General features: G+C 45.3%; 2 protein-coding genes across 4 annotated transcripts in view; one reads left to right on the top strand and one right to left on the bottom strand.

Annotated features, from left to right (window-relative positions):
* Window positions 1-25,760, top strand: part of SNX14 (sorting nexin 14) — an 87,320-nt gene extending 61,560 nt beyond the window's left edge. For all 3 annotated transcript variants that reach the window (XM_032484547.1, XM_032484546.1, XM_032484548.1), the window contains one exon: window positions 25,641-25,760. In XM_032484547.1, the coding sequence (XP_032340438.1) occupies window positions 25,641-25,715 (75 nt within the window). In that variant the 3' untranslated portion in view covers window positions 25,716-25,760. The remainder of the gene's footprint in view (window positions 1-25,640) is intronic.
* NT5E (5'-nucleotidase ecto) overlaps window positions 1,388-26,342 on the bottom strand; it is a 48,702-nt gene continuing 23,747 nt past the window's right edge. The window contains exons 4-9 of the mRNA XM_032484557.1: window positions 14,525-14,722; window positions 13,085-13,239; window positions 11,558-11,663; window positions 10,555-10,704; window positions 8,428-8,628; window positions 1,388-3,306 (exon numbers count right to left, since the gene is read on the bottom strand). Coding sequence (XP_032340448.1) covers window positions 3,143-3,306; window positions 8,428-8,628; window positions 10,555-10,704; window positions 11,558-11,663; window positions 13,085-13,239; window positions 14,525-14,722 — 974 coding nt within the window. The 3' untranslated portion in view covers window positions 1,388-3,142. The remainder of the gene's footprint in view (window positions 3,307-8,427; window positions 8,629-10,554; window positions 10,705-11,557; window positions 11,664-13,084; window positions 13,240-14,524; window positions 14,723-26,342) is intronic.

The following is a 26,342-nucleotide window of genomic DNA, read 5'->3' as shown; positions in this document are numbered from 1 at the left end:
GGTGTATGAAGGCCGTTCCTGTGGCAGGATTTTAGCCATGCCTCACGTTCCTTGCTTGCTCCGCATTTTCTAGGCCTGGCTCTCCATGCCTCTGGATGATTCTGGGAACTAGCTCACATCCTTCCAGTATGTCTCTGCTTACAGACTTTTTTGTAAAGTTTTCATGAAGTATTTCATTTAAAAATGGTTCCTAGAGAGCTCAGCACTACTTACTAGAGAGATGAGATCTAGCTTGTTTCAGAAGTGTGAAGTGCCTCCTTTGGACAGCACTAGTTAGGAAAACTGTCCCTTTTGATTTGCTGCAGTTGAACCAGATCAGTTTCTAAGATGTATCCTATTTTACTAGTACAATAGTAACATCATTTATAACCTTTCATTTGTAAGGTTGCCTCAGGGCTGTCCCGGCTGATTATGTAGGTCATTCGGGGGACTGTTACGGGTTGAATTGTGTCCCCTAAAAAGGATGTTGACGTCCTGTGGCAGAACTTGAGTCCCAACCCCCAGTACCTGTGAATGTGACTTTATTTGGGATTTTACAGATGATTCAAATGAAGTCATTAGGGTGGGCCTGATCCAGTATGACTGTGTCTTTATAAAAAGGAGAAATCTGGACCCAGAGACAGACAAGTCAGAGGGAAAAGGATGTAAAAATATGAGGAGAATACCACCTACGAAGTAAGGAATGTCTGAGGCTACCAGAGCTAGGAGGAGGCCTGGAACAGATTCTCCCTCCTGGCCCTCAGAAGGAACCAGTCCTGCCGACTTGATCTCAGACTTCTAGCCCCCTGAACTGTGAAATGATGAGTTTCTGCTGTTAAAGTCACCCAGTTTGTAGCACTCTGTTACAACAGCCCCAGGAAGGTAAATGTGGGAATGGTACTGATTTTAGCAAGCCAAGCCATACATCCATGGGGCCACGTACTCCCTGAGGGGCCTTACTCTGTGTTGTAAACTGCTGAAGGCAGCGCTGCCACCAAGTGGATTTAATGTGTCTGATTGATCAAAGTGTGGGCTGTTGCTTCATCAGCATTAACTGAGGAAGAGTCTTAGATGCACAGCCAGTTCAGATAAATTAATGAAAATCCCTAACACTGTATAACTTGAACACTTTTATTTTTAGGAAATGATTATTGGCTTCAAAACAGATTCTATACATAAAAGCCATAAAATTTAGTAGCCTTACTTCAAATATCCTTTGTTTACTGTTCTTTCCTACCTAAAACTTGCATGCAGTTTTAGTCTCAGTTTTTGGGTGAGAAGGGGGATATGGAGGGTAACCAGATGGCAAGGGGCTTAGAATGCCAGTGATAAACTGTCAACGAGTTTCCCTTCAGTCATTGTCTTGGGTTGTAGGCATTTGCTTGAGAGAAGAAATAACTACCAAAGAGAAAGAGCATATTTTCAATTTTATTGTTTGGAACTTAAAATTGCCAACTGTTTTTAGGTCATGTTGTAAACCACTGCACAATACATGCACACATATTTAGAAAACTTACAGAAATGTTCTCTAAAAATTTGTCCTTCAATAGGATTTACCCTATTTTACTGGCCAAGCATAAAAACATATACCCCAAATGCAGTCTTACTGACATTTGCTTCTTACAGTCTTATTGACATTTGTTGATTGACAGCCAGTCTGTATATGCATAGAACCTAGGGCATTATTTTACTGCAACATCCTTCATAAAGAGGCTGTGAAATTTAAAAGTATATTTTGTATCAAGGGTACATAATATTTGTAAACATTAAAAAACAAACTTACCCCCTCTTCAAACCTTTAGCTGCTGTTTGCTCGCTATTTTTTAGGGTGAGGCTCCCATTATTTGTTGAATCACTCACACAGTGATGGGCAGGCTCACATGGTCCCACAGGTATTTGTTCTTTGTACATAGATCATTTATTGGATCAGTCTGGGTATTTCCTGAGCACCGAGAGGGGCCCACTCTCAGGCAAGAGTCCTCTTATCTTGAGGATGACTTAGCATGACTGATTGTTCAGATTTGGAGACAGAGCTGATTTCACAGTTACGTATACCACTAAGAAAAAACTCAACCTTGTCTCCCCTCTGGATTTTCCATAACTGGGGGAGGGGGTGGAGTCAGCGTGTGTGTCTGGACTAAGTACAGCACTGGCATCTTGCTGGGGAGAGACAGGTGCAGGTTTAAAATTACCCCTTCTCATGACACCTTCACCTTAGGAAGGAGGGAGGAAGGAACACAGGGAGAACTGACAGAAGCCCATGCCAGGCACTCTGCTGCTGCTCCTTAGCAAGCATCTGTTTAACAAATCAGATGTACTGTAGGTTGGTCCTGGGTGTCCTGCTTCTCCCGCCCTTTCTCCCTGCCCCTTGACTGCCTTTTGCAGCTTCTGGCTTCTCCCATTAGTCCTCTGCACCATTTGTCCTCTGACTCATCAAAGGCACATGGGTGGTGCAAGAGAGAATGTCACCCATGTCTGTTAAACTTGCTACAACAGCCCGAGCTAAAAAGGAAACAAATAGAGACTAGGAGTACAGCAGAGGCTTGTCACCCATGAGTTTGGGACTACTGATAGTTACAAAGCCAGGAGACCATTAGTGTCATCCTGAACATTTCCTGCATATAGTTGAAAGGGCGCTGGACTGAGGTCAGAAGGACTAGGTGCAGGTCTGGGACCAGTCCCTTTTAGCTGTATGGCTTTGAACAAGTCAACTGTTTCTGAGCTTCCGTTTCCTCATCTGTCAAATGAGAAGAACAATACCTGTCTTGCAAAGAAAGTTACGGGCATCAAATAAGATAATGTGCTGAAAACGCCCACATAAATGATAAAGTTCTATGTAAGCATACATTGTTTGTTGGATTAGAATGGATATATAGAAAAAAATGTGCATGGTTTAAAATTGTTAATAAAATTTTATTAAAATTTACATACGTAAACTAAAGATGGTTGGCATTCTCCTCATAGGGTCCATTTTCTTTTTTTTTCCTGTGTATTCACTACGTTGCTGATCCTGAGTTTTGATGTCAATGTCTTCATTTACAACCCTCTAAGCTCAGCTTCTGGGAGACTGCAAGGATGGTCTTCGTCATCATAAAACCAGTTCCTAAAAGGCAGACTGGAGCCTCACTTGAGAAAAAATGCAGTTCCATTGATGGCAAGGAGGCTACTGGTATAAAACAATGATCATTGCCAGAACTAAAAGAAATATTAGAGAAAAACTTCCATGGCAATGAATTCCTGCAGAAAACTGGATCCGACCTTCAACTGCTGGATAAACTACTCTCATTTTTAAGATGTATCCAGAAACCACGCTGATGTCTTGGTCACCTAGAAAAACACGTATATTATTTTACCTACAGAAAAAATAATAATTAATAGTAAGGAGGAAAACGAATGTATTATTCTAAAGTCCTTTGTAATTATAAGAAGGAAAATATTCCTTTCACAAGCAGAGATAAAGTGTCACAGAAGACAAGAACAATGGTGATCGTAAGTGCAAAGAATCTGATTGCTTTTTCATGTTTCAAGTGTGAAATGTGCCCATTGTCCAATATTGGATAATTGCAGGGGAAAAGAGTTGTCTCAGCTTGGAGATGACTCAAGAAAGGTTGCTGACATCACTGCTGCTGAACCACACTGGAGCAAAGACATTAGGGAAGTAGGCTGAGGATCAGAGAATCAGTTAAGATGTAAAATTAGCTTCTTTTTTTTCCTTGCCTGTTCAGGAATCATTTTCACATAAGTGCTTGTGAGACAAAGGAGGCTTCAAATCCCAAAGGAAGGAGAACTGACAAATACTAATTCCCCATGAATTTTACTTAAAAAAATACCATTCTACAAATCATATATCTGATAAGGATTTAATATCTAAAATATATAAAGGACTCATACAATTCAATAGTCAAAAAAAAATCAGATTAAAAAATGGGCAGAGGATCTGAACATTTTTCTAAAGAAGACATACAGATGCCAACAGGCACATGAAAAGATGCATAATATCACTAATTATCAGGGAAATGCATATCAAAATCACAACAGATGACTGTTAGCAAGAAGACAAGAAATATCAAGTGTCAGTGAGGATGAAGAGAAAAGGGAACCCATTGATGATGGGAATGTAAATTGGTGCAGTCACTATGGAAGAAAGCATGGAGGCTCCTGAAGAAATTAAAACTAGAATTAACATATCTAAAGAAAATGAAAATACTAATTCAAAAAGATATATGCATCACATGTTCACTGCAGCATTATTTACAATAGCCAAGATAAGGAAACAGATGTCCATCAATGGATGAATAAAGAAGATTCTACACACAATGGAATACTACTAAGCCATAAAAAAGAATGGACTTGCCATTTGCAACAACATGGATGGAACCTTGAGGGCATTATGCTAAGTGAAATAATTCAAACAGAAAAACACCACACGATCTCACATAGACGTAAACAACAATAAAACCAAGCTAAGATACAGAGAACAAATTGGTGGTTGCCAGAGGCAGGGGTAGGGTGACGTGAGGGTTCAAAATGGGGTAAAGGGGGTCAAAAGGTTTTACAAACTTCCAGTTATAAAATAAATGGGTTCTTGGGATGTAATATAACATACAGCATAGTGAATATAGTTAATAATACAGTATTGTATATTTGAAAGTTGCTACAAGAATAGATCTGAAAAAACCTCATTATAAGAAAGAAAAAAATTTTTTGTAACCATGTAAGGTGACAGGTGTTAACTGGACTTTTGGTGGTGATCATTTTACAGTGATACAAATACCAAATCATGTTGTACACCTGAACTACTGAAAAACCAATGGGTCAATGATGAAATCAAAGAAGACATTAAAAAATACTTTGAGACAAATGACAATGAAAAGACAACCACACAAAATCTGCAGGATGCAGCAAAAGCAGTCCTAAGAGGGAAGTTCATAGTGATACAGGCCTTCCTCAGAAAAGAAGAACAATCTCAAATAAACAACCTAACCTACCACCTAAAAGTGTTAGAAGAAGAAGAGCAAACAAAACCTAAAGTCAGCAGAAGGAAAGAAGTAATAAAGATCAGGGAGGAGATAAATAAAAGAGAGATTAAAAAAAAAAAACAGAAAAAAATCAATCAAACCAAGAGCTGGTTTTTTGAAAGAGTAAACAAAATTGACAAACCTTTGGCCAGGCTCATCAAGAAAAGAGAGGACACAAATAAAATAAGAAAGGTAAATGGAGAAATTACAACCAACACTACAGAAATACAAAAAAACAAACAAACAAACAAAAACCATGAGAGAATACTGTGGACAACTATGTGGCAAAAAATTGGAAAACTGAGAAGAAATGAACAAGTTTTTAGAAATACACAGTCCAAGACTGAATCAAAAAGAAATAGATCATTTGAACAGACCGATCACTAGAAGTGAAATAGAATCAGCAATAACAAACCTCTCTGCAAACTAAAGTCCAGGACCAGATGGCCTCACTGGGGAATTCTACCATACAAAGAACTCACACCACTCCTTCTCAAACTCTTCCAGAAGACTGAAAAGGAGGGAGTACCCCCAAGCCCATTCTATGAAGCCACCATCACTCTGATACCAAAATCAGACAAAGACGCTACCAAAACAGAAAATTATAGTCCCATATCGTTGATGAACATTGATGCAAAAGTCTTTAACAAAATGTTAGCAAACAGAATCCAACAGCATATAAAGATCATACACCATGATCAAGTTGGATTCATACCAGGGACATAAGGATGGTTCAACATACACAAATCAATCAATGAGATATATACCACATACACAGAAGAAAGGACAAAAATCACATGATCATCTCAATAGATGCAGAAAAAGCATTTGGTAAAATTCAACATCCATTTATGATAAAAACTCTTAGCAAAGAGGGTATAGAGGGAACATAGTTCAACATAATAAAAACTATTTATGACAAACCCACAGCCAGCATAATATTCAATGGTGAAAAGTTGAATGCCTTCCCACTAAAATCTGGAACAAAACAAGGATGCCCACTCACCATATCTATCCAACACAGTACTGGAAGTCATAGCCACAGTAATCAGGCGAGAAATAGAAATAAAAGGAATCCAAATTGGATGACAAGAGGTAAAATTCTCACTACATGCGGATGACATTATACTATATATAGAAAACCCTAAAAGCTCCACTCGAAAAATACTATAGCTGATGAAAGAATTCGGCAAGGTAGCAGGATACAAGATTAATGTACAGAAATCAGTTGCATTTCTTTATACTAACAATGAAATACCAGGAAAAGAAAGTAAAGAAACAATCCCTTTTAAAATTGCTCGAGAACAATAAAATACTTAGGAAAACATCTGACTAAGGAGGTCAAAGACTTATATGTGGAGAACTACAAAACATTAAGGAAATTAAAGATGAGTTAAAGAAATGGAAAGATATCCCATGCTCTTGGATTGGAAGAATCAATACTGTTAAAATGGCCATACTACCCAAGGCAATTTACAGATTCAATATGATCCCTATCTAGTTACCCAAGACATTTTTCACAGAACTGGAACAAATAATTCTAAATTTATATGGAATCACAAAAGACCTAGAATTGCCAAAGCAATACTAAAGAAAAAGAATGAAGCTGCAGGAATAACCCTCCTAGACTTCAGACAATACTACAGAGCTACAGTAATCAAAACAGCGTGGTATTGGCACAAAAACAGACATATGGATCAATGGAACAGAGCAGAGAGCCCAGAAATAAATCCACAGACTTACGGTCAATTAATCTTTGACCAAGAAGGCATGAATATACAATGGAGAAAAGACAGTCTCTTCAGCAAGTGATGTTGGGAAAACTAGTCAGCTGCATGTAAATCAATGAAGTTAGAACACTCCTTCACACCATATACAAAAATAAACTCAAAATGGCTTAAAGACTTAAATATAAGACAAGACACGATTAACCTCCTAGAAGAAAACAATGGCAAAACATTCTCTGACATAAATCAGGATTGCTCTCCCAGGACAGTCTACCCAGGGAACAGAAATAAAAGCAAAAATAAGTGGGACCTACTTAAACTTATAAGCTTCTGCACAGCAAAGGAAACCATAAGCAAAACAAAATGACAACCTATGGAATGGGAGAATATATTTGTAAATAATGTGACTGACAAAGGTTTAATTTCCAGAATATATAAATAGCTTATACAACTTAATAACAAAAAACCAAACAACCCAATCCAAAAATGGGTAGAAGACTAAGCAAGCAATTCTCTAATGAAGACATACAAATGGCCAATAGGCACATGAAAAAATGTTCAATATCACTAATTATCAGAGAAATATAAATCAAAACTACAATGAGGTATCACCTCACACCAGTCAGAATGGCCAACATTAAATGCAGCCATTACGGAAAACAGTATGGATTCCTCAAAACACTGACAGTAGACTTAACATATGATCCAGCAATCCCACTCCTGGGAACTCTAATTCAAAAAGATACATGCACCCCAGTGTTCACATCTGCACTATATACAATAGGCAAGAGATGGAAACAACCTAAATGTCCACTGACAGATGACTGGATAAAGAAGTTGTGGTATATTTATACAATGGAGTACTACTCAGTGATAAAAAAGAATAAAATAATGCCATCTGCAGCAACATGGATGGACCTGGAGACTGTCATTCTACATGAAGTAAGCCAGAAAGAGAAAGAAAGATACCATATGATATCACTCATATGTGGAATCTAAAATAAATAAAGAGAAGACACTAATGAACTCATCTATAAAACAAATAGACACTGAGACTCAGTAAACAATATTATGTTTACTAGGGGAAATGGGGGTGTGATGGAAGGGGTAAATTGGGAGTTTGTGGTTTGCAAATATTAACTACTATATATAAAAATAGATAAAAAATTTCTTCTGTATAGCACAGGAAACTATATTCAGTGTCTTGTAGTAACTTTTAATGAAAAAGAATATGAAAATGAATATATGTATATATATGACTCTAACGTGCTGTACACCAGAAATTGACACACTGTAACTGACTGTACTTCAATTAAGAAATTTTTAAAAAAAGGTTAGATGATTTAATATGGTTTATCACGTACAACCTAAAGTGCTAGAGGTAAGGTTTTCCTATAAATGCAACAGTCGTTTAAACTTCACAATTTAAATAGCTATTTATATGTACTTAAGAGTTTTAAAACACTTTTTATGTAAAAAAATGTTTTTTCCCTGGGCTTAGGTGGAGAGGTACGTGAGCTGGGGAGGGGCAGGGCAATATTCCCCCAGGTTGCACGCCTGTTTCCCAAAAACAAAGATGGAAGGAATCAGGGTGGATGTGGTTTCTGGCTTTGCCCTCCCAGCATCGGGCGGAGCTCCCTCCTGGGACCAGTTTAGTCTTGAGTACCTTTGGGACAGGGAGGGGAAGGGACGCTTGTGCTTACCAGAGTCGTGTTTTAATGCTTCGTCTTTTATCATCTGGAACCCATCTCCACCGTTGGCGAGGAAGCTCGTCAGGATCACCTTATACACCTCATCCATCCTGAGCGGCTCATAACTGGGCACACGACACTGGGTGCAGAGGACATCCAACTTGACCACTCTGTCCCCGGGTTTTCGGGAAAGATCGTACACCACGTGAATTCCTAGAAAAGAAATGAGTCTATGAATCCAAAGGGAAATCTGTTTTCTAAGAAAGGGATTTTGGTTCAAATCTGGATTTGGGGCACTGGGCTTAGTTTTCATTTAATTTGAACTTGAGCGAAACCTCAGCTAAAGCATTGAGGTGACACTGTAACTACCCTAAATTGGTCAGGTTTTTCCTTGAGTCCTTCTGGGAGGTCTGAGAACTCTTGGGAGGAAAATCGGCTCTGGCCCAGAATGGGCAGGGGTGACCCTGCATGGAGAAACCACACCTTTTAAAAACCCTGAATTAACTGGTCTAGCAACTTAGTTGGGAGAGAGAAATGAGAGGTGCAGAATGTCTGCTGCCATTTTGATGACTAATAAATGGTAATAATTCAGGCCTGGATGACTTCCACAAAACATACAACTACCCAGTACTGTGCTGGGGCATCAAACCCCCGCTGTTCCCTCTCGGCTCTCCTGGAAAATGCAGCGTGTCTGGGCTAGCAGGCAGGGCTCGCCACCCTCTGCAGCCCCTCGATCCCAGCGTGGGGGTGCTCTGCAGAGGGAAGGCTCAACAAAGCAATCACACCCCTCAAGTGGGGCCCACCACCTACCGTCTGAAAAATGAGGCCAGGGTAGGTGTCAGAGTCAAATAAGATTACTAATATTAAAGATTAATCCATTGGACTGTGGAATTAATTACTGAAGAAAGCATTTGAGAAGTCCCTGGCTACTCGGGAAGCATTTCTTTTCCTTCCATTTTCACTGCTGGTTAGAGTTAGTCCCTGAGCTGGTTGGAGCAGGCAGATAGCTAGATACGAGCAGAAAAAGGGGGACGCAGGCCAAATGGCAGGAATTGAGCAAAAAGGATCCAGGAATCACTACATCATGTAAACAACAGGGGTCCCTGGCAGAGAAAGAAAAGCAGGAACCTCTGGGTGGATATGGAGTCACACATTTTGGGGTGACAAGTGGCCTGGAGGCAAAGTTGGGAAAAGGCAGGAACCTCCAGTGTCCAAATGTAACCTTTTGCTTATGCCCTTACTTCAATAAAATCAGCCTTGTAGATGAGAAGTACCCGTCACGCACCGACACCGTGACACTTCCGATCCAGACTAAGTAAGGACAAATATCTCTCCTCCCTGCAGGAAGGCGGAGTTGGGATGAAAATCAGGGAATACGCCCCTCCCTAGTGAACAGTCCGTCCTTTCACTTTTACACTCTATGTATCCAACTTGCCAAAGAAACTCAGCAGCCGCTCACCTGAGCCTGCCCGCTCTCCCTTTGAGAGTGTAGTGTCCATCCCTTAATAACCCCCCACTTTACTTTCCTAACCTCTGCATCCCATCTCTGAATTCTTTCTACAATGGGCCAAGAACCCAGTCATCAGCAACAAGATAAGGGAGGTTTTCTGATGGTCCTCGTGACGTGGAGGACTTGCCCCGGGTCACAGTGGAACCAGAACCAAGGTGTTCTACTGTCTCATCCAAGCTGCCCTCCCAGAGATTTTATCCTTGTTAATACCACTGGACACTGCCTTCCTTTGAACCCCGGCCTGGTTCCAGGCAATTGCAAATAGAACAGAAAGGGGTTTGGGGGTTTTTGTTTTTGTTTTGTTTTTTTAACAAAGAATATTGAATTTTAAACCACTAAGATTTTAAGAGAAACTAGGCCTCAAGGCAGCTGCTTGCTTAGAGTTTGGACAGCCAGCTCCTGCAGAGGACCATCTGATGTCCATATCAGACTTGGCAAATACTGCTCCTTTTCAGGGCCCTGTGGCTTTGACCCTGACCTAGTCTCAGTGGTCTGGGAGTCCACAGCCATTGAAAGACTATGCATTGGTGTTGGGTGTGTGAAAATCCAAACCTGGCCAGGTGGTCCCGGTGAGGGGGGAGCTAAGCCAACCAAAAGGAAACTCCTCCTCACCTTGGAAGGTGACTTACCGCCCACCTGCAGAAACTCCCCAGTGGACTGGCCGTAGCGATACACGCTGTGCTCAAAGGCCTTCTTCAGGGTGGAGCCTTTTAATTGCACCAGGTCAAAGGTGCCTCCAAAGGGCAACACAGCAGCCAGGTTCTCCCAGGTAATGGTGCCTGAGCGGGGTCATGGATGAGGCAAGAAGGAAAACAGGTTGAGAACAAGCTCACCCCAAGACCAGCGTCCTTTAGGGCTGCTGGAGGAGGTGAGGGGGCCACAGGGAGGCTGCTGGGACCACACAGCTGCGTCTGGGTGTTCCTGACACCGCGGGGGAGCACGAATCGAGAGGCCTCTGGCCGTGCCCTCCTCCACCACTGGGCAAGACGGCGGGAACTTCTAACTGGCTCCGGCTCCAGGCAGCTGTGCTCTGTCTTGGGTCTCCAGCTTGAGGCTGGGTCTGCAGCGGGTGTGAGCACTGCTCAGCTCCTCCAGACAGGCAGCGTGTCCCTGCCGCCTGTCCCCGTATGACAACGAGAGGAGCCTGGGGCATACACGGAGTGCGTGGTTTTGACCGTGTCAGGGAAGACCACAAGAGGGTCTTGAATATCTGCCTAGTTGGTTTGCTTTCCCATACGGTGTCATCCTGGCTACCTGTAAACGCACTAATATCCAGTGTATGTTTTTGCCTGCATATCAGATTGGCAATTCTGTCCTCTTTCCAGATATCAAGGAGGAGGCTGTCGATATTTTGCATAAATCAGCAGCAATTAGTGTTTCGCTTTGTGAGTCAGAAGTTTAGCAAAAGCCTGGTTCCACTAACCCTGGCTGCAACCTCGGTGTGCGAATGTGTCCGAGAGCACACAAGCGTGAGTGTGCCCTTCACAGGGCGGGGCGTGGACCTGAGTGGCAGTTACACCCCAACCGAAGGGCCTGGCACTGTGGTGGGTGGCGGGCAGCACAGACGAGCTGCGGCTGCCCGAGGGTGAGGGCAGCCCCTGCCTGGGGCCCTGCACTGGGCCAGGGGCTCACCGTTGTTCCGCTCGTCGATGGGAGACCGAATGCCACCTCCATTCATAATGCACATGGACACGTGGTTCCAGGACATCTCATCGGCATGTCTGAGGTTGTTGTTAATCTGCAACAGGAGCATCAGTTCACATTATTCCGGGCCTTCTTCTTTGGCTCAGTTCCAGGAATCTGCGTAGCTCTACTGAGGATGTAAAGCTGCTTCTCCCCTGCTCCTGTGGGCCCAGAGCTTTCTCAAGTACAACTCGTCAGAGCTAGATTTATACTCTGAGGAGCAACAACTAAGATACTGTGACCAGTCGCATGTCAGATTCCAAGGAGCCAGCAGCTCTGGGGCCCTCCCCGGAGACCCCTGCACTCCTCCGGCAGTGGGCCCGATCAGAGCTGGCTCCTGGGGTGGGAGGACCGGGCCCGGGGCAGCCCAGCCTTTGGCACTGCTCCCCACGGCCTCCCCAGCGCAGGCCCCACACTTGCTCCAGAGGTCTGGGCCGAAAGGCCTTTCAGCTCTAGACCTCAGGCCAACAAGAACCCCCGCTTCCAAGTCTAGGTCCCCAGCCAGTTCCCAAGTTGGCAATTTTGGAGACTCAGGGACAGCCTCCCGAAACTGGGGAGAATCAATTTCATTCTTAACTTTTCTTTTATCAATAACATGTTCAGTTACAAGAAATAAAATGAATATGTCCTCATTTGAAAAATTATGACGGTGGAGGCGGTGAGGGAGACTTGGGGCCAGCTGGGCTACGTGTTCCTGACACTGAGGGGAGAACGGAATCGTTCTCTTGCTGTGAGGTGAGCACAGGGCGTGTCCTTCCAGGCCCTCCTGAAACGCTCACGCCCTGGCTTCTCTTGACCTACTTCCCTCGCGCCGACTGCGTGGTGCTGAGCCAGCGCCGGCCCCACCTTGGCAAGTGTGAACGTCGTAGTTTGCTTGGCAGATGTTTACTGAGTGTGGCTGCATCCCTGGCACCAGGTGCTGAGCTGAGCACAGTCAAAGGAGTGCCCCCTGGATGCCTGTGGGTGTGGTGAGTCTGACCCGGGCCGCCACGGCCAGGCAGGTGGACATGTGTGACCCTGCTCGGCCACAGGACTTACTGTTCTCACTGGAACTGCGTGTGGTCATTCGCTGCTTGTGAAGGAGGTTCACACAAGGCCTAGTTCTCTGGGGCCAAGAGGACAGACCAGTAAAACACAGCCCGGCCTCGTTAGGCCCCAGCACATGCGTCTACCTCTTCAGATTTGCAGATTCCAACCCTCTTACAAAAGGGAAGCAACATCCAAAATTCAGACCTCTAAGATAAACACCGTGAAATGAAGACTTCCGTTCTTGTAAAGCAATAATGTGATGGTCTGCTGGTTTGGCTCAGGCAGCTACTCAGCCTGAATCCATGCCAAGCATTTGTCTGGGCCCTAATTTTTAAAAATCCTCAATTCTGTAACTACTAGGTTGTCTGTTCTCGCAGTCTCCCTCCCTCTTACCGCCTCCGCTCCTCCTTCCCTGGGCACAGGCCCTGCCTTCCATGAATCACTCACCATAGCATCACAAATCAGGTTACCCATGTTGCATTCTCTAAAGCGGCAAGACTGAGTGGTGCCATCCAGGTAGACAATTGTTCTCCCCAGTTCCTGGGTCGAATAATTATCTAATTTTATCCGCCACTTGTTAATGTCCGCTTTGATGCTTGGATCTAGAAGGAAGCAAAAAAAGAAAAAAAATCAGCCTGTGGTTAAAGCAGATCTCACACTGGCCTACGTGTTGGAGAAACACTCAAACGTCATTCAGCTTACCTGGTGTGAGTCCCTATGTCTGTACCATTTTGGTTTTGACTGGGAAATGTCTTTATGAACCTCTATTCTATTCTGTTTCCTGGTAACAAGGCCCCGAATGGCTCTTTTTTTTTTATTCTTTTCTTTTTTTAAGTCTTTATTTCACCATTTTTTCTTTTTGGCAGGGGTGCGCAATTAGGTTTATTTACTTATTTTTAGAGGAGGTACTGGGCATTGAACCCAGGACCCCACGCATGCTAAGCAAGCGCTCTACCACTTGAGCTATATATACCCTCCCCTAGAGTGGCTCTTACTTTAAAGATGTGCCAAGGAAAACCAGCATCAACGCATCACATCAGAATGAGTACCTGCCGGCCCCCCCAGGATAGTGTTAGTGTGGGGCAGGGGTCAAGGGCTGGGAGGGTCTGCGGTGCGGTCCCCGCCCTCCCTCTGGCTGTCGGGAGCTCTGTGTTGTGAGTACCGGCTCTCTGGGGGCTCCTCGTCACCAGTCCTTCCCGGATCGGGTTGTGTTAAGCAGGCAAGGGCAGATGAGAGAGAGGCAGAGGAGTGTGTTCACGTACAACAGATGACGTGGATGACATAAAATGTACTTTTACTTTGATTCCCAGACCAAAAAGAAATAATGACATGTTCATTTGATAAACTGAAGCCTGTGGAGACTGGGCAACTTGCCCCCGGCACATGGCTGCTGGGGGTGGGGGCAGGGTGGAGCCCTGCCTGCCCAATTGGAACCCCTTTGCTTCAATAATCTGCTCTTCTCTGGACATGAGCCGAGAGAGGCTTTCCCTCACTAGGGGGAAGCTGGAAAAGGCACAAGAAGCACCCACACAGGGTCTGATGCTCAGAGGGCTCGGAGAAGCAGGTGGGGGTTTCTGGCATTTGGGTGTCTTCTTAAATTTTTTGGGGGGGGAGGTAATTAAGTTTATTGATTTATTTATTTAATGGAGGTACTGACGATTGAACCCAGGACTCGTGCATGCTAGGCACGCACTCTACCACTGAGCTATACCCTCCTCCCATTTGGGTGTCTTTTAAATCTTCTTATCCACTAAGAGAGTAAACCCAACGGAGAAGCTCAGTTCTTCAAAAGTACTGTCCTGAAACAGTAACCCACCCAACCCCCAAAAAAGAGAAAAAAATCCAGCCACCTCATCGTGGGCTTGGTGGACTCTGAATTTCACGTACCTTCGGGAATGCTGCTGTTGAGAAGGATGGGATTTCCGTGTGAAGTGATGACGTTTCCTTTCTCATCAAACTCAACCTTCAAATAGCCTAGGTACTTGCCAAAAGCATAGGCCTGGACCACAGGAACCTTCCGACCATCATCGGAGGTGACGATGAATGGGTACTGCCCTGCCGGCACCTCTTTGGAAGGTGGGTTGCCTGCAATGAGAGGACTGAAGTGGGTAAGGTTGGTCCCTGTGCATGGCTGGCTGGAGGCCCGCAGGCCGCTGGTGACAGCAGGTTCTGAACTGACGACTGGGCTGGGGCTTCACAGAGCTGGCCTTTCAGAGCCTGGCATGGGCATCTGCCCCTGTTTCCAGATGCCCCTTTGGCACATGAAGTGCTTCCATTCTCAACTCAGCAGGCACTTGCTAAGCTCTCCCTTGGTCGGGGCACTGTGCCTGGGGCTGTGCGGCACACAGAGATCAAGCCTGCTAAGACCCTCCTGCCTCCATCCTGACCCTGGCTTCACTTGCAGCCGGCTGGAGTAGCCAGGCCCCTCCCCTGTACTCCCCCTCATCTGTAAAATGGGCAAAATAGCAATTCTTATTTCATGGGGCTGTTGAGAGGATTCAACGTCTAAACTCCTAGGCATAGGGCCGGGCACACAGCAGATGCTCTGTAAACGTACATTTCTTTCCCTCGTGCGGTGACAGTAACCTCTGGAAACCCTAGATGCACACTCCAGAGCTGAGACCCTTCAACGGAAGATGAGCAGAGGTGACACTGAGCTGCCGTAGGTTTTGTTGCTGAGTTCTGTGTCCCCTCGGGCGCCTTCTGGAAGAGGCATGTTCACCCTGGCAGCCCGACTGGCACACACACTACCTGCCCCAGCCAGACCGCATCCCCACCACGTTCTGCTGAATTCTGTCTCAAAGGGGAGCCCTGGGGAGAGCTTGGGAGCCACTCATCAGCCAGAGGCTGGGAGGCTCACCCACCACCGCCTCCGTTCCTGGGCTCCAATCACTCAGCACAGTTCAGTCTGTGGCTGTACCCCCTGCGCACAGGTGGGCTGCGCTGCCACTCTCACTTCCACAGAGATCGGGACCTGGCTGGGGTTGTTTTGAGTCAGAGACTATAGGACTGCTTCTGTCACCTCCCTCACCACACCCACCACCAGTGCTTCCTAGGAGACATTTACCCAGCACACCCCACCCTCCCCACCGGGAACTTCAGCTCATGTTGGCTGCTCCCCGGATCAGTTATGAGAGTCAGCCAGGGGCCAGGCCCTGGGCTGGATCTCATTAATCCTCCAGGCATCCCCCGAGGTAGCTCCTATTCCATCTCCCCCACGGTACAGACCAGAGGACTGATTATCATGGGCGATGTGCCCAAGGCCATGCAGCTGGTGTGTGAAGGAGGGCGGGCTGAAAGGCTGGGCTGTGAGGCTCCGGAGCTTACGTTCTCAAACCCAGCACAGCCTACGATGTGCTGTTCTCAGAGAACCTGCAAGAGCTGGTTTCCAAAGGCCACTCGCCAAAGCAGATGCGAGCCCAGTGGCTGCACCGTTGTGCCCCAGGCTGGGTCTGGGCTTCCCTTTCTACCGAAGACATGCTGGGGTGACTGTGATGAAAAACCCAGTCCTGCCTTGCTCCTATGCCAAGAGCAGCCCCTTCCAGCTCAAAAACCACAGAGAAGTGCTGCAAATACCAACGCTTCACAAGCAGGAAATAGCTGTTGCCAACCTTAATTTCCCATTTTCTTGCTCCCTCTGGAAAGGGAAAAAAGAAAAAAGCCTCGGAACTTTATTTTTACAAAAGCACCTGACTTGAGGTTCAGAGCAGGCTGTTGTCCCATCTCCATCTGCAGTGCACAGCCTCGCCGGCAACGGGGAGGTGGTGGCTATGAGGGTCGTAGATGGTCTGACGCGTTGCAGAAGAGGTGGGAAGGTTAACATTGCATCATCCTCACTCGGTCTGTGGTGCTCCTTCTTTGGGCAAGCTTGAAGCGTGGTCTTTACTTCAGGGGACGGGGGTGTGGCCGACCCCCCAACTTCTCAGCTGGGCAGGGTTAGGGAAAGTGGTATCTCCTCTGAACTGGGAGCAGCTTGACAAGGTGCTGTTCCCACTAGGTCCACAAGGTGGCGCAGAACACCCCATCCAGGAGGAAAAGGCACTTAATCTGGTTCAAAACGGTGTCTGGCAGATTCCGGATACCCAAGAGAAGGGCCAGCCTTTTTTTTTTTTTTTTTTGCCTTCCATAAAGATATCTGATTTTAAACAGAATGTAAACGTTAGGAACCTAACTATCTGGTCAGATGCCTCCTCAGATCAGTTTGCTCATGTCAGGCAGGAGCTATCAGTGCCAGCTCCTGTGGACAGGGGACTTTCTCCAGTTCTGAAAGGCCCTGATGCTCCTTCTGTCCTTTTAGAACAGAAGACATCTGCATCTTAAACGGACTTAATCAGGAAAGGGAGGATGCTTCCCACGAGGCTCAGGCAATAGCCGGTCCAGTTTGGCAGCTGTCTGCCTGCTCCACAGCTGAGCGCCCCCTTCTGCTCCCCCAGTCGGCAACCACAGAGAACTGCGGGCAGAGAAAGCAACCCAGGGCTCCGCATTTCCCACAGCACTCCATTCAGCCAAAGATGCTCACGCCCCAGCTATTTTCTCCACACCGAGCCACACATCTGTCTTTAGAAACCCAGCTTGTTTTCTTGGCAGGGGAGAAATGGTTTACCAGAACCCTGTTCGTCAAGCAAATAAATCATCCTGGAACCCAGCCTGGGGGAGCCGTCAGTTGTGGGCTGACATTTGGAGCTGGTAACTGGGCGTCTCCCAGCGCAGTGCGGGTGCCCAGGGAACCCAACAGCAGCCCTGGCCACAGCCCCTCAGGAATGTGGGGTTCCCGGTGCGGGCCTGGGCGAGGGCCAGCCAGAGGCCAGGAGGGCTGAGAGGATGGATCATGTGGTGACACAGGGACCGGGGAGCTGGCCTTCGACATGGTTTGTCACTTGGCTGAATGAATTCCAGAATGTTTTCAGGCAGTCCATGCTACGATTTTAACATATAACAGGGCCAGTTTGAGAACTTCCAAAATTCCAGTAAAAGGACAAAGCAATTGGTGCACATTTCACATCAATGCTTCTAAGGGCTTGAGTCTCTCTTTTAAGTTACTTGGGAGTGCTCGCCTTCATCTGTCTACTTCTCTACGTCTCCTCAGAAGAGCTGTAGCCTTGGTCACCATTATCCTGCCCCTGGGCCCCTGGGCAGCTTCAGAACAGGTGTCTGTATGTCTCCCTCTTCTTTGCCTCTTTCTGAATCCAGTCTCCATGCAGCAGCCTGAGTGATCTTTCTAAGACATAGATACGATCATCGTGGGGCCAAAGGATGTCCTTCAAGGTCCATTGACCCCATTCCTGGGCTCTCAGATGTCTGTCTGTGATCCCTCAACAGATAAAGTATATTCTTTACTAGGCATGTCTCCCCTAACTAATAGCCCGAGGTGATGCCTAATCTCACAACAGCTCAGGCCGGTTCCTTTCAGCCCACCTTACCAGAGTCATGAACCCCACTGCCCTTCACGGACCTTTAACCTCTTACCTCACCCACCACCAGAGACTTGTGTGCAAGCTGTTCAGGCACCTTGTGACCCGACCTTGTTAAACACCCCAACAACCGGCCCTTGGAGCTCACACAGGCACCCCTCGTCTGTGTGGCCCGCTGTTGTCTATGGCAGTGCACCCTATAAACTCATTTCCTATTTTCCTTCTCTGTCTTTGGTAAACTCTTTAACCACCCACGATACCGGTACTCCTTGTCCCCTGACAATCATAACTTTCTGGTTAAAGATACTTCCTGCTGGCCTCAGGAAAAACAATGAAATGGAGCAGGACCCTGTGGGGCCCTCCTGGGTACAAAAGTCCCTCCTTGTCCCCAACTTTTTGTTCGTAAGAAAAGGTTTTTGTCTCCTAGGCCTTCCCTGAGTTCCAAAGAGCAGACTCAAGCAGTTACTAATTAGGGAAGTGAGGAAGGGCAGAGACAATGGAAAAGTAGTTGAGCAAGAAAAGTAGTGACAGCGATACAGCTCAGTGATAAACAAAGTCTCAGTTCCCCCTCAAAGGATGCACATAAAAATCTGACGCATATCCCTGAGTTGTTCTGCAGAAACTAACACCATCCCCCCAGGTGGAGGATGGCGACTACATGCTGACCACAAGCACGTAGACCCCAGACTGGCTGGAACCAGAAGGCTGATGATTAAGGTTCCTGAAACATCACCCTATTCCCTCACCACCAACCAATCAGAAGGTCCACAAGCTGCAACCCTCACCCCAATTGTTGCGTTTAAAAACCCTTCCCTGAAAGCCACCAGGGAGTTAAAGGTTAGCGGTAATTATTCACCAAGTTATCTCCTGGATGCCTTTCTGATCTCAGCCCAGATGTCAGTTCCTTAGGAGAGCACTCTCTGATGATCCCCCAGGCTGGATCAGGTCCTCCTATATCTGCTCTCACAGCATCATGTACTTTGCAGCATGAGTTGTAATTATATATAAATAATATGATTGATTTCTTTGCACACTTAAAAAAATCTGATCAGGGTCAATATCCCTTTCAAGATACGAAGTTCCATGAAGGCAGAGGCAGCTGTGTCCCTGGGGCTTGCTCAGCACATAACAGCTGGTCAGTAAATGTCTACTGAATGACTAAGCTTGCGTGGCTTAGCCAACACTTTTCTAGACATCAGATAAGATTAATATGCTTCTCCTGTGGAGGAATCCATACGTCAAGGGGAGCCGTGCCCTGTCCCCCAACTCTCCTCAATTCAATTTCCTCAACTACTGAGCTGGGTGGGGCCCATGAAGCAGAATGGAGCTGCTAGTCAAGAGAAATGGTTTTGGTACTAACTCACTTTCAATCTGGATTCATGCCCTTGGAAGAGACTTTCCACTAATGGGACCTAAATTTATTTCCTGTATTTGTGAAAACAAGAAATTTTATTAGTGGTTTAAACCAACAGTGGCTTAATTTTTTTTTTTTGGCCCTGAGCATCTTTTGCATGCAGGAAATCCTGTGACATTATGAGCCATGATGTAGGCAGGCCAAGATGCAGTTGAGGCGAGCTGCTGTGAAGAGGCATGCCACAGCCAGAGGAAAGAGTCATAATCTCTTCAGCCATCTCTGTCCCCAACCATGACACACGGTTGTGATGCCTCCTCCAAGGAACTCAAGGGGCTACCAATGTTCTCCATGTTGGGACTGTGTTCCTCTGGTTTGTACACACTTCGATTACTGCCCACATTCTTGCTCTTGGACATTCAGTGATAACTGGGAGGTCTAAAAAGATGATATGTCTTTGAGTTGTACCCAGAGTGGGAACAAACCTTCCTGAAGTCCAATCCAGGCTGTCTGCCTGGCTGGGGCTGATAAGGGAGCCCTGCAGGGTGGGAACAGGCTCATACACATTCACTCACTCACTTAACAAACATTTCTGTTAGAGCAGGCAGACAGCTAGAAGTGAGCAGAGAAACGGGGACACGGGCTGAATGGCAGGAAACCATATATCTTACAAACAACGAGGGTCCTTGGGCAGACAGAGGAAAGCAGGAACCTCTACACTGATAAGAAACCGCACATTTTGGGGTGACAAGTGCCCTGGAGGCAGACAAGGAAAGGTGGGATAAAGCCAGAATCTCCTGTGATCAAATGTAACCCTTTGTGCATTATGCCCTCATCACAATAAAATTAGCCTTGCAGATTAGAAGTACCCATCATGCACCGACGCCATGACACTTCTGATCAAGAGTAAATAAGGACAAAAATCCTTCCTCCCCTCAAGAAGGTGGAGCTGAGATGAAAGGAAATAATGAGCCCAAACCCTTCCCTCTCCAATGAATATTCATTTTTACACCCCATATAACCAGCTTGCCAAAGGAACTCAGCACAGCTACTCATCTGAGTCTGTCCACTCTCCCCTTGAGAGTGACTATCTCTCACTTATTAAACCCTCACTTTACTTTCTCGACCTCCATGTCTCGTCTCTGAATTCTTTCTGTGACGAGACAAGAACCTACTCCTGGTAACATCTCCAAGTTCCAACAAGTGCCCAGTGTGCTGGACTCCACTGCCCCATGGGGCCAAGCCTAAGGGCTTTGCTTCATCTTTTAGGCCAGGAGAGGCTGTTCGATGAGGATGGAGGACGGAGCAGAGGCAGGAGTGATGCCCCTCTGTCTACCACCCTCTTCTCTTCACAGAGAATCTAAGCCTAATCTGAGCATCCTTCCAGATACGAGAATTCCCGTTCACTTTTACATTACAGAGCCGGGGTTTTATATAAAAATTAAAACCAAAATCATAATGCAGCCATCCTCTGGTTCTACCACTATGATCTGTTAAAGTGCTGAGTTCAAAGGAATGGGATAGAGAGACAGACTGATTCTCATCTTTTTTTTTTAGATTTTTAAAAAATATTTTTAAAAATTTATTATTATTTTTAACATTTGCTGAGCCCTGCTGTATTTTTTTTTTGGAGAGGGGAGGTAATGAGGGTTATTTTTTATTATTATTATTATTATTTTTAATGGAGGTATTGGGGATGGAACCTAGGACCTTGTGCATGCTAAGCACACACTCTCCCCTGAATTTCATCTTGATGTGACTTGTTGTTTCATTTACTAACAGTGCTTGAAAGTAAAAAGGAGGTATACGTGGCCGTGAATTGACGTAAACCTGATTTCTTTCTTAGGGAAAATCAGCATGTAACTGGAAAAGGCACTCCAGAGTGGGTCTGCACAATGGGAAATGCCAGGTATTTGTGCTCAGTGAGGGTATGAAGAGCTGATTATCACAAATCATTAGCGTCAACCACATGGGTGAGCAGGGGAGCATCGGATGCACAGTTCTAATGGGCTTATCTCAGAGAGCCAGAGAACTTCTGGAAACTCTGCTTCCACATCATGACAGAGTATTTGGGAATTTCCTTACAGATGAGCTGTCAAAATGGACAACTGTACGAGTTTCTAGGCTTGGGGGAAATTTATAAACTGAGGACAAGAGAGCTGAGTGAGACAGCCAGGCTGCTTGGGACCAAGTCCTGCACTCCTGGTTTCTTACCTTTTAAAGGTAAGAAGATACATTCGGTCACTTGTGTATTCAGCTCAGATTCTCAATTTTAGTATATATCTCCTATTTTTTTTTTAAGTTTAACACAAATATTAATAATAGTTCAAGTTGTTCAAGTGACCAGATCAAGCCCAAGATGGAGCCGCTCATGCTAAGCTCCCCATCAGCAAACCAGGCGTTACCTCTGCTTCTGTATGGCTCTCTCCTGGTCAGCGCCTGCCCCTGCAGCACACACTCCTCACCAGCTCCAAGACCTCTCTTTGCTCCACCAAAGTGACATGACCCTGCTTTAACCTGTCAGCAGTGCCCAGGGCAACTTCCTTGTTCCCACTCCCTTTGGTCTTTCAGACTCTCTGGCCTCGTATGGCTCTTCTGAGCCCCTTTCCCTCTGCTGGGGGACACGCTGCTCCACCCACGAATCACTGAATAAAAGCCTATTGATCAGTAATCTGTCTCCGGAAAATTTTCTTTTAACAAACCTTAAGATTAATGGTTCAGTTAGAAGGTTTAGAGAGGTTTAAACAATTTTTTTTAATATAAAAGTTAAAACCAACATGACAGAATATCTGACTAAGGGAGAGAAAAAAAATTATCTGTAGTCCTACCACCTTATGGCAATGACCAATATAATTTCTGTGAATTTAACAAAGGATATATGAGCAGCATGTAGATCAATGAAGTTAGAACACTCCTTCACACCATATACAAAAATAAACTCAAAATGGCTTAAAGACTTAAATATAAGAAAAGACACGATAAACCTCCCAGAAGAAAACATAAGCAAAACATTCTCTGACATAAATCTTAGCAACATTCTCCTAGGACAGTCTACCCAGGCAATAGAAATAAAAGCAAATATTAACAAATGGGATCTAATAAAACTTATAAACTTTTGCACAGAAAAGGAAACTGTAAGCAAAATAAAACAACAAGCTATGGAATGGGAGAAAATATTTGCAAATGATGTGACAGACAAAGGTTTAATTTCCAGAATATATAAACAGTTCATACAACTTGATAACAAACAAACAAACAACCCAATCCAAAAATGGGTAGAAGACCTAAACAAGCAATTCTCCAATGAAGACATACAAATGGCCAGTAGGCACATGTAAAACTGCTCAATTATCAGAGAAATGCAAATCAAAACTATTATGAGATATCACCTCACACTGGTCAGAATGGCCATCATTAAAAAGTCCACAAATGATAAATGCTGGAGAGGCTGTGGAGAAAAGGGAACCCTCCTACATTGCTGGTGAGAATGTAGTTTGTAGTAACCACTATGGAAAACAGTAAGGAGATTCCTCAAAAGACTAGGAATAGACTTACCGGATGACCCAGGAATCCCGCTCCTGGGCATATATCCAGAAGGAATCCTACTTCAGGATTACACCTGCACCCCAATGTTCATAGCAGCAATATTCACAAGAGCCAAGACATGGAAACAGCCTAAATGTCCATCAACAGATGACTGGATAAAGAAGAAGTGGTATATTTATACAATGGAATACTACTGAGCCATAAAAACTGACAGCGTAACACCATTTACAGCAACATGGATGCTCCTGGAGAATGTCATTCTAAGTGAAGTAAGCCAGAAAGAGAAAGAAAAATACCACATGAGATCGCTCATATGAGGAATCCAAAAAAAAAAAAAAAAAAGAAAGCATAAATACAAAACAGAAATAGACTCACAGACATAGAATACAAACTTGTGGTTGCCAAGGGGGTTGCCAGTAGTGGGAAGGGGCAGACTGGGATTTCAAAATTGTAGAATAGATAAACAAGATTATACTGTATAGCACAGGGAAATATATACAAGATCTTATGGTAGCTCACAGAGAAAAAAATGTGACAATGAATATATATATGTTCATGTATAACTGAAAAATTGTGCTCTACACTGGAATTTGACACATTGTAAAATGATTATAAATCAATAAAAAATGTTAAAAAAAGAATCTTTTTATTTATCAAAGGAAGGCATGACCCCATAAGTCAGCTAGGATCTATGAGTGTCAGGTGACTACTGTCTGGATAATAAATTTTTAGATAGTTGTAAAAGAGAAATTTTTGCATCTTCCTCGTTTTCTTTGAAAATGAAATTGTGTGCATTTCCCTCCCATGTGGCAGAATATTAGAGAACTGACATGTTTGCCTTGGACCTCCTGTGCTCCAGGGCTCCGTCTGTTCACATATTACCTCATTTAGTCTCTGCAACTCTCTGAATAGTCGTGTCACTGTAGCCATTTTTAAAAATAAAAAGCTGAAGCCCAGAGTGGTTAAGTAAGTTGTTCAAGGTCGGACAGCCAGTAGTGACCAACCCCAGGGGAAAACTGGGTCTTTCAGAGTCCAAAGCCCTCTCCACAACCCCACGCTGCTTGCCAGAGGTGGGAGGAACGAGGTGCTTCTCGAAGACCATCGAGGGGCAAGGTTAGGGCAGGAAGAACTGCGGCCCCACAAAGAGACCTGACCTGGTGGTTGGAACTGGGCTTTTGATTTCACAGTATGTAGCTGGCTCTCAGCTTCCCCAACCACTCACCCCTGCCAAATGACAGGACTGTGTTTTATAGCTGTTCTTTTCACATTTGGGGTCTGGCTCGTCCCACTTTGCCTTGGAAAGCAGTTCCATGACACGTAATTAAAATTGATCAGTGTTTCATGCTTCAAAAATCATTAACCAGAGGCTCTGGCTTTGCTCTGGGAAGGAAGCTGGTGTCAAGGCTGGGGTATGGCTGGAAGCTGACCGACAGTTCCCCAGTAGTTACCCCAGGAAAGAGTGAGTCCCTGTGCCACCAAGGACAGCATCCTTGAAGCTACCGGCCACAACCCTGTCCTTTGGCTGGTTCTCCCAGGCTCACTCAATAAACCCACATGTCAGCAGTCCTGTTGATGTTCAGGGAAGTGGTTCTTTGTTGGAGAGTATCTCCCTGTCCTGCGAATGTAGTAAATAGTAAATAACAGGACCATTTTCTTGTTCTAAAATACAAGACTATCTAAAGGACAAGAGTGAAACTTAACGGAGAGATGACTGATGACTGCAAACCACAACAAAGCCCTTTGCCCTCGCTCGCTCACTCTGACAAGGCGGGGGTGGGCTCACCCTGCGCACGGCGCGCGCCTGGCCACCAGCTGCAGCGGGAAGAGCGGCCATTAGGTTTTGAGGTTTTCTTTATACCGTGACCTCCGTTTGTTTTGAGAATAAAATTCCGTGGTCATTAAAATCATTTATGTTTTCTAAGTCCATGAAAAGGCTTGCACTTCATATTCAACAAATGTGTGCCTAAACCAGAAGCAAATCAGGTACTTAAAATAACTGTTCAGATAAGGAAATCTTACTTTTAAAGGAGTTGCATCTGCTGGTGGCATTCACTCAATAATCCTGGGCACCTGTGGTTAAAGAGGAAGGGAAGTGACACCTGAGGGGCTGCAGGGGGGAGGGGGTCCTGAGACATAGGGTTCAGTGAAGCTGCAGGTGGCTCTCAGAGAAATGAAGAGTGAGACAGCCTTAAGATAGGAGGCCAGTGGGGAGTGGGCTTGTGGAGATGCAGCCATTCAGGATGACGACTAGGTTTCAGCCTGCAGTCCCAGAGTGAAGTTGCGGAAATGCAGGTGACAGTCCAGGAGCTGATGGGATCCGGGACTCTGAGCCTTGGGTACTGGGTCAACCATCCATGTAGACACTCACCAGGATGAAGGATGGAGTGGAGGGGAAGACCGGAATTTGGGTGCTAAACTCTCGGTGATGCTGGGGAGGGGTTGGAGGCCATCAGATGACAGTGACAAGGAGGGAGACAGTGGAGGGAGGGACAGCCAGGAGGTGAGAGCCTAAAAGCAGTTGGAGGTATAATAAAATCGACCGCTGTAACCTCAGCGTTCTGCCAAGAAGGGTTTTACTTCCCCCAGTTTTGGAAAGTACGCAATCAGGCTGTTTGCACGGATGACTTTCCAGGGACCAGGGTGTGAGAACAGAGGGGATCATAGACTTAACACCTGTCACTCCTTCACTCGGCAGATGCAGAGACTGACGTCTACACTCACTAAGGCCACAGCCAGCAAGATGGGCTCGCATGATCCAAAATTCAGTTAAAATAGTGGGAGGCAAACAGAGACAGAGACAGCATCTTAGGAGCCTGCCTGCCTCCAAAGGTCACACACAGAAGAGTGTCCCTCGCACACCTGCTGCTGCTTTCAACCTGCACTCATTTTACGACTTTTTTCTCCAAAGGCAACAGCATGGACCAGTTTGTAACTCTGGGATTCACTTCCTTCAGAGAAGACGTCTGTGTACCAGCCCTCCTCCTTGCAGCTCTGACGGTCAGCCTGGTCAGGGAAGCCCTCTCCTCTTCATCCCCACAGGAGAGTGGTCAGGCAACACTAGGGTTGTCTGCGTGTACACAGCAGCTGTCATCCAAAGGACCTGCAATGGCCTTCAGTACTTGAAGGGTAACCGTTCATGCACTGTTTTGGTTGTGCCTCAAATAAAGCTGAGCTTTTAAAAATATGGACTAGCTACAATACAATGAAATCTCTGTAGCAGGTGGTCACCAGCATTTAAAATAAAGAACAGAGCAGAAGATAGCTGATGCAATTTAGATTCTCTGTGAAATTTTCATTCAGGTTAGTACGTATGTGTGTGTGGTGGGTCCTCTGTGTGTGTGCTGAAATGGTTCTCAGCAAGATTTAAAATTCCCAAAGATGTATTGTTTTAACCCTG

Source organism: Camelus ferus, chromosome 8, assembly GCF_009834535.1.
Source record: "Camelus ferus isolate YT-003-E chromosome 8, BCGSAC_Cfer_1.0, whole genome shotgun sequence".
NCBI lineage: Eukaryota > Metazoa > Chordata > Mammalia > Artiodactyla > Camelidae > Camelus > Camelus ferus.
This window is presented reverse-complemented; position numbering and strand designations above follow the sequence as displayed.